Source organism: Carex rostrata, chromosome 2, assembly GCF_964058835.1.
Source record: "Carex rostrata chromosome 2, lpCarRost1.2, whole genome shotgun sequence".
In the NCBI taxonomy this organism is placed as follows: domain Eukaryota; kingdom Viridiplantae; phylum Streptophyta; class Magnoliopsida; order Poales; family Cyperaceae; genus Carex; species Carex rostrata.
In genome coordinates, this window is record NC_135919.1 from 16,424,192 (window position 1) to 16,438,635 (window position 14,444).

Here is a 14,444-nt window from a genome sequence, read left to right on the forward strand (position 1 = left end):
GATGCCCTAATTGAGATTCTAGTGTTTGATGAAAGAACCAAGGTTTCTTGTGAGTTCCTTAAGGAGATCAAAGATGATGACCATGAGGTGCTCGATAAAATGCTGAATGTATTAATTCGCAAGTGTTGCTATAATGGATTATGAAATGGGATATTAGAAGAACTAGTCCAGTAAAGAGTTTGGCTTTAGGCCAACAAAAGTCACTTATTATGTATTAATTCAAGTTCTCTCTACTATTGATCAATTAGATATGGCTTTTCTGCCCATGCTAAGATGTCTAATTCATGATTTTTATTGAATAAATTCACCATGGGAACTATAACTACACTAATAAGTTAATGCAAAGGGTGGCTTTTTATGGGTGTAAACCCGGCGTTGTCATATTTATATTTATTGTCATATTTGAGGGATCCAATAATGCTAGAAATTAGATTCTTCATGTTGTTTTAGATGAGCGGATCTGATAAATGGATCTGGAACAACGACAGCGACGAGGTGACGTGGCGGTGAATATTGTTTCATAACAATACACATCTTCACGCTTAAATATGAATACTAAGTGGTTTAGATATCAATAAATCAGATAAAGTATGTATGAAAAGAATAATAACATAAACGAGTAGATATGAATACTTCATGTCTTAACTATTGGTAAAACATATGCATCACAGTAACACCAAAATTTGATCAAGTAGATATTAATACTTCATGTCTTAAAAATTGGTAAAACATATGCATCACAGTAACAAGAAAATTTGACCAAGTAGATATAAATACTTGTTGTCTTGACTATTGTTACTTACCGTTTCATATATTAATAGTTATGAATATTGTCAATTTAAAAAAATGTTAAATTAAAATACTTAACAACGTACATATATGAATGCTTTGTAATCTTCAGTATGAATATTATTAGTGTCAGGTGTGAATACTTCTTGTAATACTAGGCTATTGGATATGAATACTTATATATATGAATACTTCATTTGTTAGATATGAATACTTCGTTTGTTAGATATGCATTCATGTTATTAGATATGAATATTTCTTAGAAGAGGTGTTCAAGAAGAAGGGTCTGACTTTGAATTGTATAAATTATTTCAAACATGTATGAATACTTCATTTGTTAGATATGCATTCATGTTGTTAGATATGAATATTTCTTAGAAGAGGTGTTCAAGAAGAAGGGTCTAACTTTGAATTTTGAATTGTATAAATTATTTCAAACATGTATGAATACTTCATAATCGTCAGTATGAATACTTCATTTGTTTAGATATGAATACTTCTTTAATTATATATGAATAATATATAGATTTGCTGTAGTGGTCCCCAATCTTAGCAAATGTCGCTTTCAGACGGTTGTGGTCCCCAATCCAGGTTGTCACAAGACGTCAACGGTCCCACTGGTCGTTACTGGTCCCCTCCAGCTTGTGTTTACATATGACAAATGGTTCTGATAATAAGTATGAATACTATACGTTTTGACTATTAACTCAGAGTAGAAATACCCCCATATCAGTTGTTGGAGTCAGTTAGTGGTTCCCTGTCAAAAGTTATTTGTCTTTTAGTGCGGGGGACGTTTAGGGGACTGATATGGGGGTACTGTTAGTCGATTCCTAAAATATATAAGAAAAGAGTGACGTTTCAAGTGTAAATCAAAATATAGATAAAACGGGACCGTTTATCCCGTTCATAAATCAATTAAAATTCAATAAAATCGATTCTCAACAATATAAAAATAGAAATTTATGGCTTGATCTCATCTTCCAACCGGAGGTGTTGGATTCATCATTATTATTTTCAGAAAAAACAGAACTGGAACATCCAGTTTACAACAAATGGAGGGAGATGTGCAATTAATAAAGAAACTCAAACTGCCAGATACCCAAGTTCAATGTTTCTCAAGCTGGGACGGGACGGATTATCCCCCGAAATTTTTATTAATAGAAAAATAAATAAGGAAATATTGACAATGAGAAAGGTATTTGGAAAGATTTGACATATAAAAAAAATGTGGTTGTCTATAACATTCAGAGGACGTTATAGACCAAAACATTCAGATTAGCAAAATCATATTAATCACTAATTAACGATTTATACTGATCATTTTAGTCTATCACATCCAAACGTTTTGAAAAAAAAAATATATATATTCTGGACGTTGGTTTGTACAACATCCATACATTCTTTATGAAAGAATTGCATCTTGTAAACTTAAGTGAAACCAAAGACCTTGCACTTTTTCTTTGATCACCCAATATAAGTACTAAAAAGGGTTGTGTCAGGGACAATAATGTCTGGACAAACCAACGTCCAGAACTCTCTTTTTTCAAAATGTCTGGACGTGATAGATCAAAACGGTCAGCATAAAGCATAAATCGTTAATTAGTAGTTAATATAATTTCGCTAGTCTGGACGTTTTCATCTATAATGTTCTTTGGACGCTATAGACAATCACGTTTTTCTTATATGTCAAATTTCCTCAAATCTCTTCCTCATTATCGATATTTTTTATTTATTTGTCTATTAATAAAAATTTCAGGATTATCCCGGCTGTTTTTTTTTTTTACGGCTCAGCGAAGTTACAGTTTTGAATTGACGGTAATTAATCTAAACGAGAATGTTTCGGGATAAACGATCTCATTTTACTTATATTTTGATGTCCACTTAAAACACCACTCTTTTCTGATATTTTCGATTAACAATATTTTTTTACTTATATTTTCATTTCTGAATGTTTGCAAAAAAGATTGCAGGATCAGTCTACAAGGTTTAATTAAGCACACACATGCAGACATGCTGTACCATACAAGGTTCGTAATGTCACAAGAGTACTATATAAAATCATGTTAACTATACAAAGAACAAAAGAAACAGTTAAACAGAAAAAGATAACAGATTGTTCTAGGAATTAAATAGCCATAGATCAATAATGGCTGAACTTTGTCAGTCTTCAAATTGTCAGCCTTCAGCAACGAAGCGAGTAAAGTATATCACCTTATTGCTTCCTCATAGCTTTCACTACAAAAACATTATTAAATATAACAAATTAGATAACCACTTCAAGACAGAAGAAACAAAAAGGATTTAAAATGCAGAGATATATACCAGGGCTCACAATCTTTACACGCTTTGTTATAGCTCTGAAGGAAGTGACTGATTCATGACCACCTGCAACAAAGAGGCAAAGTTTGAGTATAATAGCACTTGCAACATGAAATGCAAATTAATTTGTTAGATTAGAGAAGGTACCTGGAACACCAGCATCATCGGAGTGTAGTACTGGTAGCTTGGATGAATCAGGCAAAATGATACGTGCCATCTCACCTTCTTCCACTTCACTATTCAATCTGTTATGTATGTCACACAGAAGCAACATATTATAGCAACATCACACATTTTACTGACCAATAAGTGTTTTTTATGCTCTAGCCGAGTTCCCAATAATTACAATTCTTGAGAAGCATACATGCAACAAGGAAAATTGAGGTGGCTTAAGTGAAAATTGCAAATTACCTTGGAATGGGATTAGTTTGCTCAGGGCTACTCTGAGATTGAACTCCATCACAATCAAGATCCAAATCCACCAGCAGCTCCGAGAATGAGAAATCTCCATTCAAAATATCAAGCTCTAAAAAATCAAAATCAAACCCGTCTCCAACTTGATTCTCATTCTCTCCTCCATCAGAAGAGGAGGGAGAATAGGTGGAAGTAGACGATAACGCCTTATCATCATTTGGGCCCACTGAAGTCTCACTTGGACCCGCATTCACATCTGTGTTGTCAAAATTCAACTTTCCTTTTACATGGTCTCTTTTACCTGGTTTCCTCCCATCTGGCTTCAACGGGGATGTGATTTGGTAACTCCGTTCTACCGAGTAATAGGCCGCACCACCTTTTAGAGGACTAACAATTATTCTCTCAGATGAAATGATAGAGCATTTAGAATTGGTTTTGTTAAATGAAGGGTTTTCATTTGGTGCAATTAATTTATTTGGTTGTGGTGTCTCAGGTGAGGCATTGGAGATGGGTTGCCCGGTCTTGAACAAGCTTTTTGCAATTGAATTATTGACCAACTGCGCTTTCTCTTGCATGTTACCGGCAGCGGACACTATTGTACCTGAAAAGTTGGGTTATCAAGTTTAACTTTGAAAATTTAGTTGTTAATTTTAGTTTTTAAGTAAGAGCTTGTGATAATAGGGGTTTACCGGTTGATACTGGATGAGAGGACAGTTGAATGCATGGTTTCTTGAAAGCAGGAAGGGCATTTGGCACAGACTTAGAGGCTTTCCTCTTGTTGTGATAAGCAGGGGTATATGAAGAGTTGGTTATGGGAGTAGAGAAGTTAGTTAGGGTGTAGGATGTCGATGGAGTCGTCATGGCCTGAGAAGCGTTCATCAGAGTACCTGTTGAATTCCATTAAAAAAAATCAAATTATAAAGACAATGAGTATATCTCATGGAAACATCTTTGAAAATCAGAAAGGACAGCAGATGGAATTCACATTACTAAAGAGTAGAGAAAAAAAAAAAAAAAGACCTGGAGTATGAGCAGGAGGCGGAGGGGAGACGGTGTGAGGCAGGAAAGGCATAATTAGGGGCTCCGGCTGGGGTTGGGATTGGGGAGGATTTGGGGCAACAAATTGGGGTGGGATGAGATCGGGAGGAGATGAAGGGGTGCCGGTAGAGACGGGTAGGAGAGATCCAGATGTGGATCCAGATCCAGAGGATTGGCAGTAGGTACGCATGAGGTTGTGGAAAGAATGCATTGCATTCTCGACACGCGCCTTGTCCTGTTGCAGCAACAGCTTCTGCTCCTTGAGGCTGATGTACTCATCCAGGATCTCCCCCAGCCCCATCAGTCCCTTGGGAACCTCTTTCTCTTTCTCCTTTGACTTGCTCTTCTTCGTCTTCATCTTCGCAAACAGATCAGCCGCATCAGAGCGAAAGGCCGAGAGGGCATTGGCATAGTTGTTGTCGGCAAGGTACTGCTCCACGATGAACGCCACCTGCACCGCCGTCACCTTCCCCTTCCCGATCTTTGCTCCCCTCTGCTGCTGCTGTTTCGCCATTCCTACTTTCCCACTCCAACCTGCTAATTAAATTAATTCCTCTAATTAGAACTACAATTACTGACTAATTTTGTGACTTGATGATACGAAAATTTTGAAAAATGCAATGCAGATGAACAAACAGATTAAATCTGATATATCACCTTAATGGACAGGAAAATTTGTAAACACAATTTTTAGTGCCCATCTATTCATTACAATTATCTTTTACAGTTAACAATCAAAGAAAAAAAAAGTATGAAAATCGAAAGGAGATTCGTACCAGGCTACGGAGAGAAGACGCGAGTGGGGCCCAGATGTGGAGAGCCACAGAGAGCCGGAGAGACGCGATTTACCCTCTGATCGGAACCAGCGCTTCCTCTTTAAAACCGAGAAATAGAATTGACGTATTTCTAAATTTTCTGATCGGGTCGCTGTGACTTGTGAGCGACGGGGAACGACTTTAGTTGTACGCGATTTGGAGGGAAATATTCCCTCCAGCGAATTTCTGTGAAAAAATAAGAGATTTGGCGGGAGTTTTTGGAAAAGGCTGGCGGTATGTTCCGAATCTTCCGATGACGATCAGAATGTTTAAGATTTGAACGAGGGTCGAGGGAGAACTGAGAAGAGGCCCAGGCGCGCAATAATTTTTCGGGGGAAACTGAGAAGAGGGCAACAGGCCCAGCCCGGCAATTTTTCAGGGTCAGGGCCCAGGGGTAGGCAAATTAGTAGGGGAGGCCCAGTTCAGGAATGAGCTCAGTCCAGTTAAGGTGTTAACTCTATTTATTTAGATTAAATTTACAATGAACAAAGAAAATATAGATGAAATTACGTATTTTTCCTTCAAATTCTGTAATTACTTATTTATCATTCAAAATTTCAATAACTCACATATCTATCCAATTAATTAAAAACTGAGATTAATTAGATTTAGGAAAAAAATTTCAATGTGCCCATATGAACTTCTTAAATAGCCAATATTTCCATAAAAACATTCTAATATCCTATATCAACATAAAAACTTAATTTTTTTCTTCCGTCCCATTTTGTTCATTTAACAACATAATTAGTAATTTTATAATTTGAATTGATAAATTTAGCCTTTATTTTAACCTTCTACTCTCCCAAATAACCTCTTTCTGATTTTGCTGAACAAAGGAGTGAGGCTATGGTATTTTGCAATGCGCAAATCATTGTGGGTATTGGATTCATATCTCCATCTTTAAAATTCAAATAATCAATCTGATCCACTCAACATTATTATCATATGAAAATATATTTGGAGACCAAATTTTATATTTTTTTGAAAATTTTCTACTATTTTTTGAGACAGTTAGAAAATCACTTGATCTAAAAATTATGAGCCATCAGAAAGTAGTGATTTTCTTCCTACCAAAAAAAATAGTAAAAAAAGTTTCAAAAAATATAAAATTTGGTCTTCAAGTATATTTTAATATGATAATAGTGTTGAGCGGTTCGTATCAACTATTTGGACTTTAAAGACGGAGATATGAATCCAATGCACGGAACGATCCGTGCACTGCAAAGTATCATTGCCTCACTCCTGAACAAAGTATCAGTGTCTTCTAATCAGTTGTAAAAATAGGTACAAGTCAAGAATCAACTCATTTTTTTTATCTACCCTATCTCCTCCGTAAAGTCTCCAATGTGTAAGTCATAAGTGTGTATCTAAAGAGAGGCATTGTAAGGATGAGCAACAAATGCATTACTGTGGAATAACAAATGTCAAATATTGATATGCTTGTGTTCACCAAGTATAACAGGGAAGTAATTAGTAGGTGAAATGTGAAATAATCCTTTCTAATAAAAACACCTTGCTCGTGCTTAAACCCTTGATGAAACAAATGAGTTAGTATAGTGAATTCAAAAGTAATTGAAACTATTAACTTATATATAGATTTATAGACAGTGATCTAGCTAGTGGCTTCACACATTTTATATTTACAAATTGCCGCAGTTTTTCCATAGATTCCTTTGTTTTTAATCTACTCCAATAAATGAGAAGAGTATTTTGCAGTTAATTTCTCTTCATCTTGCTTCTAGACGGGAAGGGTGCCTTGAGCAACCAATCTTTTCTCAATCCAAAACACCTATATATTTTGTTGTTATTTAATTCTCGTCAGTCAGGAATGATTATTACTGTACTCACTTCTGACCCATATAATGACAGTGAAAATCCCTTTGGACTTACAAAATTATAACAATGAAATTTTAGAGAAAAGATGACAATGTCATTGAAAATTCCTTTGGTTCTAATACAGGCTTTTCACTTGCCATTGGAGACTTCACGGAGGAGATTGGATAGAGAAGGAATGAGTCGATCCTTCCTTCTATTCATTTTTCACAACTGATTAGAAGACACCGACACTTTCTTCAGCAAAATCAGAAAGGTTATTTGGGAGAGATGAAGGTTAAAAAGAAGGTTTATTTGTCAATTTAAACTTTAAAATTACTAAATAAAATGTTAAATGAATAAGTTTTAATGGAGAAATAGGATATTATGATGTTTTTATTGGAATATTGGCTATTTTTGAAGTTTATGTGGGCACACAAGAAATTTTCCCTAAGATTTAATCTTGTATGAAATATAATTAAGCATTCCCTTCTCCTTCCTCCTTCCTCCTTCCCCTTCCTCGGCTCGTCAAAAATATGCTCGGCTTAATTTGTCAAACTCAACCTTTAAACCCTCCTCAATTTAATAACCGGAGAGTATTGTTTTTTAGGGGAATAACCGGAGAGTATTAATTAGCCTTCAAAGTGGATCATTTTGCTTATTAAATTCTCGTGTGTGTACACGCGATTTGTAAGTTTCTTCTAAAGCTCACTCTCGTTGTTTGGCCAAGTTAAAATTTCAATTCATGATATCTTGAGCAACTGACTATTTGCACAGCAAATCGATACCTAATATGATTACTTGTATATAATTGAGATTCTTTCAAATGATGCAATTATGCAAGCAAATCCGATGTTCAGCAGCAGTCAAAGAAATAAACATGATGCTTTGGTAAGAGATCAAAAATAGTATTGTTGTCAAAATCAGTGGCGAAGCCACCCTGTACTACCCTTGAAAAAAAAAAATTCTAGAGGATCTGAAATTAAAGACTTGCTTACTCTTGAAAAATAGTCTTGTCTATCTTTGAACCAGTTCTAACGATTTGTGACGATTCTCTTCTAGCTGGACAGATTTTACCATTTTTTCATGGTGGGTCAATTGAATTAGGAGAAAATATAAGTGTGAAAATGGTGAGCCGAAGGAAATTGGGGAAGAAGATAGTACAGCACAGAAAAAAAAAAGCTTTAAGCATTATCTCTATTTCTCTATTATATTATTAAGCATGTTGGGTGTCCGATCCGCCAACAGCTACGATTGAGAGATAAAACTTCGGATTTGATCTCAGCTCTCCAATTATATATTTTGTCTTCTTTTGATTAAATGCATCTGTTTTATGTATAGAAGTCTAAATTTAGTTAAAAACATACCCACCACATATGCTGCCACACGATACGTTACAATTAAAATTTAATAAATTATGAAATTTAGCGATATATTTATCTGTTTTCTTTTTTTTTTTGTTTCCATATTTCTCATCTTCAATTGAGAAGACTACACCTTCTATTTTCTTATTTATTGTTTCCTTACTTCTTCGTTTCTATACGGATCACAATGGAAATCATTTTTTTTTATTTCCTTATTTCTCTTTCTTTGTTTCTATACATATTGGTGTAGGCAATTTAGAATATATTTCCGATATAAAATATATCAGTGTGTGTGTGTGTGTTCTAAATTGGAAACAAAGAAGAATATAAATTAGAACGTGTGTGTGAATATATATTTTTCTTATAATGTGTGTGTGTGTGTGTGTTTTGATATTAGATTCGAATCGAGCTATTATTTGATATCATTGGTACTTAAAAATAAAAAATCATCACATCATCAAATTGTTATCAGAGATCACAATTAAAGTTAATTAAAAATACAGAATCATATAAATTTTCTATTAACATGTGTTTTAATTTTTAGATAATTATTATTTTCATTGATATATTTGTTTCTTATAATATGTCCCCCCGTTGCAACGCACAGGTATAATAGTAGTAAATATTAAATGGACTTGGTGTATGTATGGTGTAGTATATTGTTTTGAAAATATGAATTGATTCATAATGAACTATGTCCAGCCGAATGTATAAATATAAGCGTATATCCCCAACATACAAAAGAACAATTGTACAATTGTCTGACCTGGTGCATTAATTAGGAGGTAGATTTTTGCTAGTTTAGGCTGATGTCCTTCTTGTTCCTTTCTTTAATGAAATAATTTTATATTTGCACAATTCTCTCTCTACTTATCTTCATACTCATATAGTATTAATTTTGTAACAATAACAATTTGATTTCTGCGTATCTCTGACTCAAATCCTAACTTCGCAGTCACAATATACTTAAGAAAAGAAAAGAAATCCGTGACTATTTTTCATATGTAATCAATGTTCAACTAATCGATTAAAGCTGAAGTAAAATAATCTGACTGGGTAAGAAGATTATAATGCAACTAAGTCCCTATGTTCATAGTATTTCCTTTTTGTTAATTTAATGTTCAACTCTAACTAACGTGTATATGCAAATCAGTCAAAAGGGGAAAAAAAAAAGTGCCCAGATCAGATGAAAATGAAATATGCAAGACATTCTTTCTCATTTTTAGAAAATAAACCAATTATGAAAATCATGGAATGCTCCAAAGTCAGAGAATCATGAAAATGAAATATTAAACGGAAAGACAACATTCTCATTTCACTGATCAAACCGAGGACTTCACATATGCAGCTAAGCCCTCAGTTTTGGTTTATTTAGGGACAGATCCAGTCCTGACCATGAATTGCCCTAGGACTGGCATCAGACCTCTCTGTACCAGAAAAGAAAAAAAGGAAAAAAAGGGAAAGAAATCCATTGCTTCACGGGACTCACAGCGGGCTCTGAGTCTTGATTTAACAGCAAGTTTGGTTTATTAAGAAGCAATCAAAGGTTGAAAACAAGGTGCTTTTTTTTTCAGAAATTTACCAGAACTTGCCAACGCTCACCAGATTGCATGAAATCTAAAATCTACAAATCGAATAGCTAAATAACATCACAAACACCAAGAATTATTCATAGAGTGTATAAAAAAAAGAAAAGGAACAATAAGAAAGAGAAATGCAAGATCAGTAACAGTACCAAAAAACTTTGTATAATTGATGTTTACAAGGGGAGGCTGAAAGATCTTGTGCACTCGGGACTGATCAAGCGCCTATGAATGGGTTAAAGCACATGTTCAATTAAAAACTATGCAAGCCCCGGACTCTCTAATGAGGGAAAAAACTTGCTCAATTAAGAGCTGTGCAAGCCCCAGACCTAATTACAAGCCCTTTTTATATTATTTAAGTTTTGATTTGAGGGAAAAAATCAGCAGGGGATTGGTGCTTCCTTGAAGCTTGAGGGGTAGTGTTATATCAGAGCAACCTGCATGCATGCTCAATATTTATTACCCCTCCAGACCCTCTATAAAATCTATCCCTCTACAGAAACAAGAACGATTCACAGTTTGTTGGATAAAAACGAAGGTTCTTATTTCCTTGTAGATACCCGCAATTATAATCCTGTTGTTCCAAAAATGTTTGCATATACATACACAGATAAGACAAGGAAATATGACCATTCTATGTAAGAGAACTATTTCCGGAGTAATGACATTCTAATACTTCTATAACACTTGCAAACTACCAATTGATAAACTCACATCTCTCTCCTAGACGTATAAAACAAGAAGGCATGTCAACAATTCATTGCTTGACCTGATACAAAAAAATTGAAAAGAGAAGGCATTAGAAATCTCGCTATTGTGAACATAACCTGATGATAGCCTCTCAAGGCTGGTACCACTTGGTACCCACCAATGTTTGTTTCACAATGTTTATCAATGAAATGTAAACAGGTAGTCTGATCTGAAAAACAGAGCAGATGTCTATCGGGCTCGTGGGCATTGGGGAGGTAGGTACTTCATCTATATCTGGTACCATAAAGTGTTAGGAGGCTTTACTCCAGCCATAAAAATCAACAGTATGTTACTTGCCCACGCCAGACTGTATGTAGTTTGACCAATAATTGTTGTAGGAATACTAATATGGAGGCACTCTGGCCATGAGTTAGGTGCCGGTAAGAACTTTTGTGTCTTGGTTTACATGAATTTGTCTTCGAAAGGGAAAAAGTTTGCACATACCCCCACTCATCAGAAAATAGCCAAAACACCCATTACACCTCTCTTTTAAAAAATAATGGCAAATTACCTCCATCTTCTCATTGCTTTGTTACTAATTGAGAAAGAAGTGAGGGTTAATTTGACAAAAACAATGAGCACTGATTAGCCTTTTCATGTTCATATAGGCTGGAGCTCATTGTATTTTTCATTCTGTAGAGGCATATTGGATATGCAATAGTTAAGTTAAGGGCATGCATGAAATTTTCCTAACAAAACACAAGATTAACCTCACCTCATGAATCCCTAGCATTCCTCCCTCATCTCCTACCAACTGACTGGCACAAGCGGCATGGTAACGTGTCAAGGCTCATCTCCCTGACCCTCCAGTAATTACCCAAGACGCCACACCGTCTCCACGCATGAAACTCTGCATACGCCACTGGATCCTCTCCAACCTTCTTCACATAATTTGCCAACTCCTCAACAGATCCAAACTTTGACCCATCAATAATTGAGTTCGGGGGAACAAATTCCCACACATTTGGTGCACCAAAATATATCGGTACTGAGCCAGCCTCAAGCGCATAAAAGAGTTTCTCTGTCACATAGCTGTCAGTAAACGTGTTTTCAATGGCAAGGACAAACTTGTAGTGGGACATCGCACAGTGGAGGTGGTCCCACCAGATCGGGGATTTGGACATGGCACAGTCTGGGTAGAGAACAAGCAATTGGTCAAGTCCACCCACATTATTGAGGCACTTGCCAAAGGAGTGGTGCAGAATGAGAGAGAGAAATCTTTTTGCCAAGTCATCTCTTTGTGGGAGGCACCGGGACGAGGACCAGTAAACTAGTATATCCTGATTCCAGAGGAGAAAATGTCAATTTGTATGCTTTTGGTCTAGAATTTCAGAAATGCACCGTGCTATTTAATATTACCTTTATTTCTATGCAGTTTACATTTCTTTGTTTAATTATCTATAGGCTATAGAAAGACTGCATCAATCCGGTATACTGGACCACCGGCTCCCATAACTTGTACATACAATGACTCAAGTTCTATGATTTAGGGGAATTAAAATAGTGCACAATTTATTGGTGCTCCCTCATTGTTCAAGCATCAATTGACCTCTGAATTGGCCTCAACAGATAATCCAAATAACAGATGACTGAACAATCATCTCAATTGCAATTTTTTATTACATTTGGCCATTTTGTGAAAAATATAGAACAATAAGGACAGGTTCATTGAATAGACAGTAACTGGTATTGACACGACTTTTTTCCTCTATGTGATCAGGATTTCCTTACATTTCTTTTTACTGGAGATACACGGTAATTCCGACCGATGTGAAATGATTTCCCTGCATATGTAACTTGTACATCATCACTTGCATGGTAACCAATAAATATGTCCTCAAAACCTGTCCGTTTTCTACTCGCCTCCAGATCCAAGTAGGCACGTAGGGGATCTCCTGTGCGCCTCTGAAAACAAACAAACAGACAAATAAATATACAATATAATGAATGTTATACTGAACAGGACTGAATTGTTTCCCAAAACAATAATAGCCAGTAATGAAATGCTAATCTGACAACTATTTGCATAGAAGAAAAATCAATAAGGAAGATCAAATGATTACAATACGAGGAGGCATTGCACTCTCAAAGAGCAAAGCATCCGGTCGGTCCACTACAACTGGCGATTTACTCCAAGCGCAACTTAATCCGCATCCGCACGAGTAAATTCCCTCCAAATTATCTGGTATCCAAGTCCAGCTTTTGACAAGCACACTGACATGCCGGGAATGGCCCTCTTTCTGCCACGTGCTGCAATACTGGATGTCTGTTTCTTGTATTGCTGATGAATTAACCTTCCAAGATTCAAATTTCCGCTTAAAATTGTCACACCCGACTCGAGAGTCCCACTCGGAGAAGGCGGGAAGGAGCTCTGTGAATGGGTCGCTGGTGCGGGACCCAATTGAATCGACAGCTGTTGAGATCCGGTTGGGGTTAGAGAGAGAAAGGGTAGGGGAGAGAGGGAGCGAGGAGGAGAGAGAGGGGAATTCGAGGTAGCCTGACAGGAGGAAGACTAGGAGCAGCGCTGAGGCCAGCATGGGGGCAAGGTAGTTGATGCGCTTTATGGTGGGGAAATGGAACATTGAGAGAGAGGAGGGAGAAGAGGGAGAAGAGGGAGGGGGGTTTGGTAGTGGAGGTGCAGACAGGAGACTCTAGAGAGGTGGCTGCATCTGGCGAATTCGACGGTTGCTTCCCCTCACTACCTCATAGCAATTTCAGTTTTCTTGGAAGGTTTATACTGTACAGACTCGCATCGTGTTGATTCGTACTGGGGCATGGGTGCCCACATGAGTTTGGAGAATTGTTTCAGTGACCCGTTACTTGAGTAGCAATATTGATAGAATGCACTATCCTCAGGAGTTTACTATTCAAACCGAGGTGGTTTTGACCGTGAAACCTTACGATTAAATACGAATTATGATGTGGGGACTTTTTTCCTTTTGATAATGACGTGGAGACTTCCAGTTGGAAGTTGGAACAACTAAACAGAGTAGAAGACTACTGGATGAACGACTGTAACGCAGACAGGATGAATGATCGAAGTTGAATATTTCAGATTTTGTTCATTTTTTCTCCAGTAGACTTTTCGCTTGCTTAGTTTGTCCGTCACTCTTCGTCTCTTCGCACCAGGGTTTTCAACTCTTGGATCCGTATACTCCCAGGTACCTGACTCAACACAATGGCAATGGACGGTCCAGATTTAATTTCAGCTGGTGGGTGATCGGAATGACTGTATGGGGCTGTATTAACTGTGCTTTGAGATTCGTGTCAGGTTAAAAAATTTAATTTCAGACCGTCCGATTCAATTCTACTCAGTCAGGTTACCTGAGGGGATACAAATCCTTCAACTCCTCTCCAATATCACTCTACGGGTTGAGATTAAATTTTATTGTTTTGGGATTCGGACTAGTGTAGACGGACAGTATTATTGGACTGTGAGATTCGTGCCAAGTTTAAAAGAACGGTTCAGATCCAATAATGGTAAAAGATTTCCTTGTACAGTATTAGAGAGGATGTGACATGAAGCCTTGTTTATAAACTCCAAACATGTCCAGCCTGTA

General features: G+C 36.5%; 2 protein-coding genes across 2 annotated transcripts; both read right to left on the bottom strand.

The window, feature by feature from the left end:
* Positions 1–2,825: 2,825 nt before the first annotated feature.
* Positions 2,826–5,115, bottom strand: LOC144550585 (uncharacterized). The gene is made up of 6 exons (XM_078298587.1): positions 4,543–5,115; positions 4,212–4,409; positions 3,520–4,123; positions 3,256–3,353; positions 3,112–3,174; positions 2,826–3,024 (listed from the first exon to the last, which is right to left on the bottom strand). Exons 1-6 carry the CDS (start codon positions 5,072–5,074, stop codon positions 3,002–3,004), a joined length of 1,518 nt encoding a protein of 505 aa, XP_078154713.1. The 5' UTR covers positions 5,075–5,115; the 3' UTR covers positions 2,826–3,001.
* A 5,537-nt stretch (positions 5,116–10,652) lies between these two features.
* Positions 10,653–13,552, bottom strand: LOC144545720 (alpha-(1,4)-fucosyltransferase-like). The gene is made up of 4 exons (XM_078294270.1): positions 12,948–13,552; positions 12,616–12,789; positions 11,600–12,164; positions 10,653–10,903 (listed from the first exon to the last, which is right to left on the bottom strand). The coding sequence occupies exons 1-3, from the start codon at positions 13,464–13,466 to the stop codon at positions 11,625–11,627; spliced, it is 1,233 nt and encodes a 410-aa protein (XP_078150396.1). The 5' UTR covers positions 13,467–13,552; the 3' UTR covers positions 10,653–10,903; positions 11,600–11,624.
* Positions 13,553–14,444: the final 892 nt, after the last annotated feature.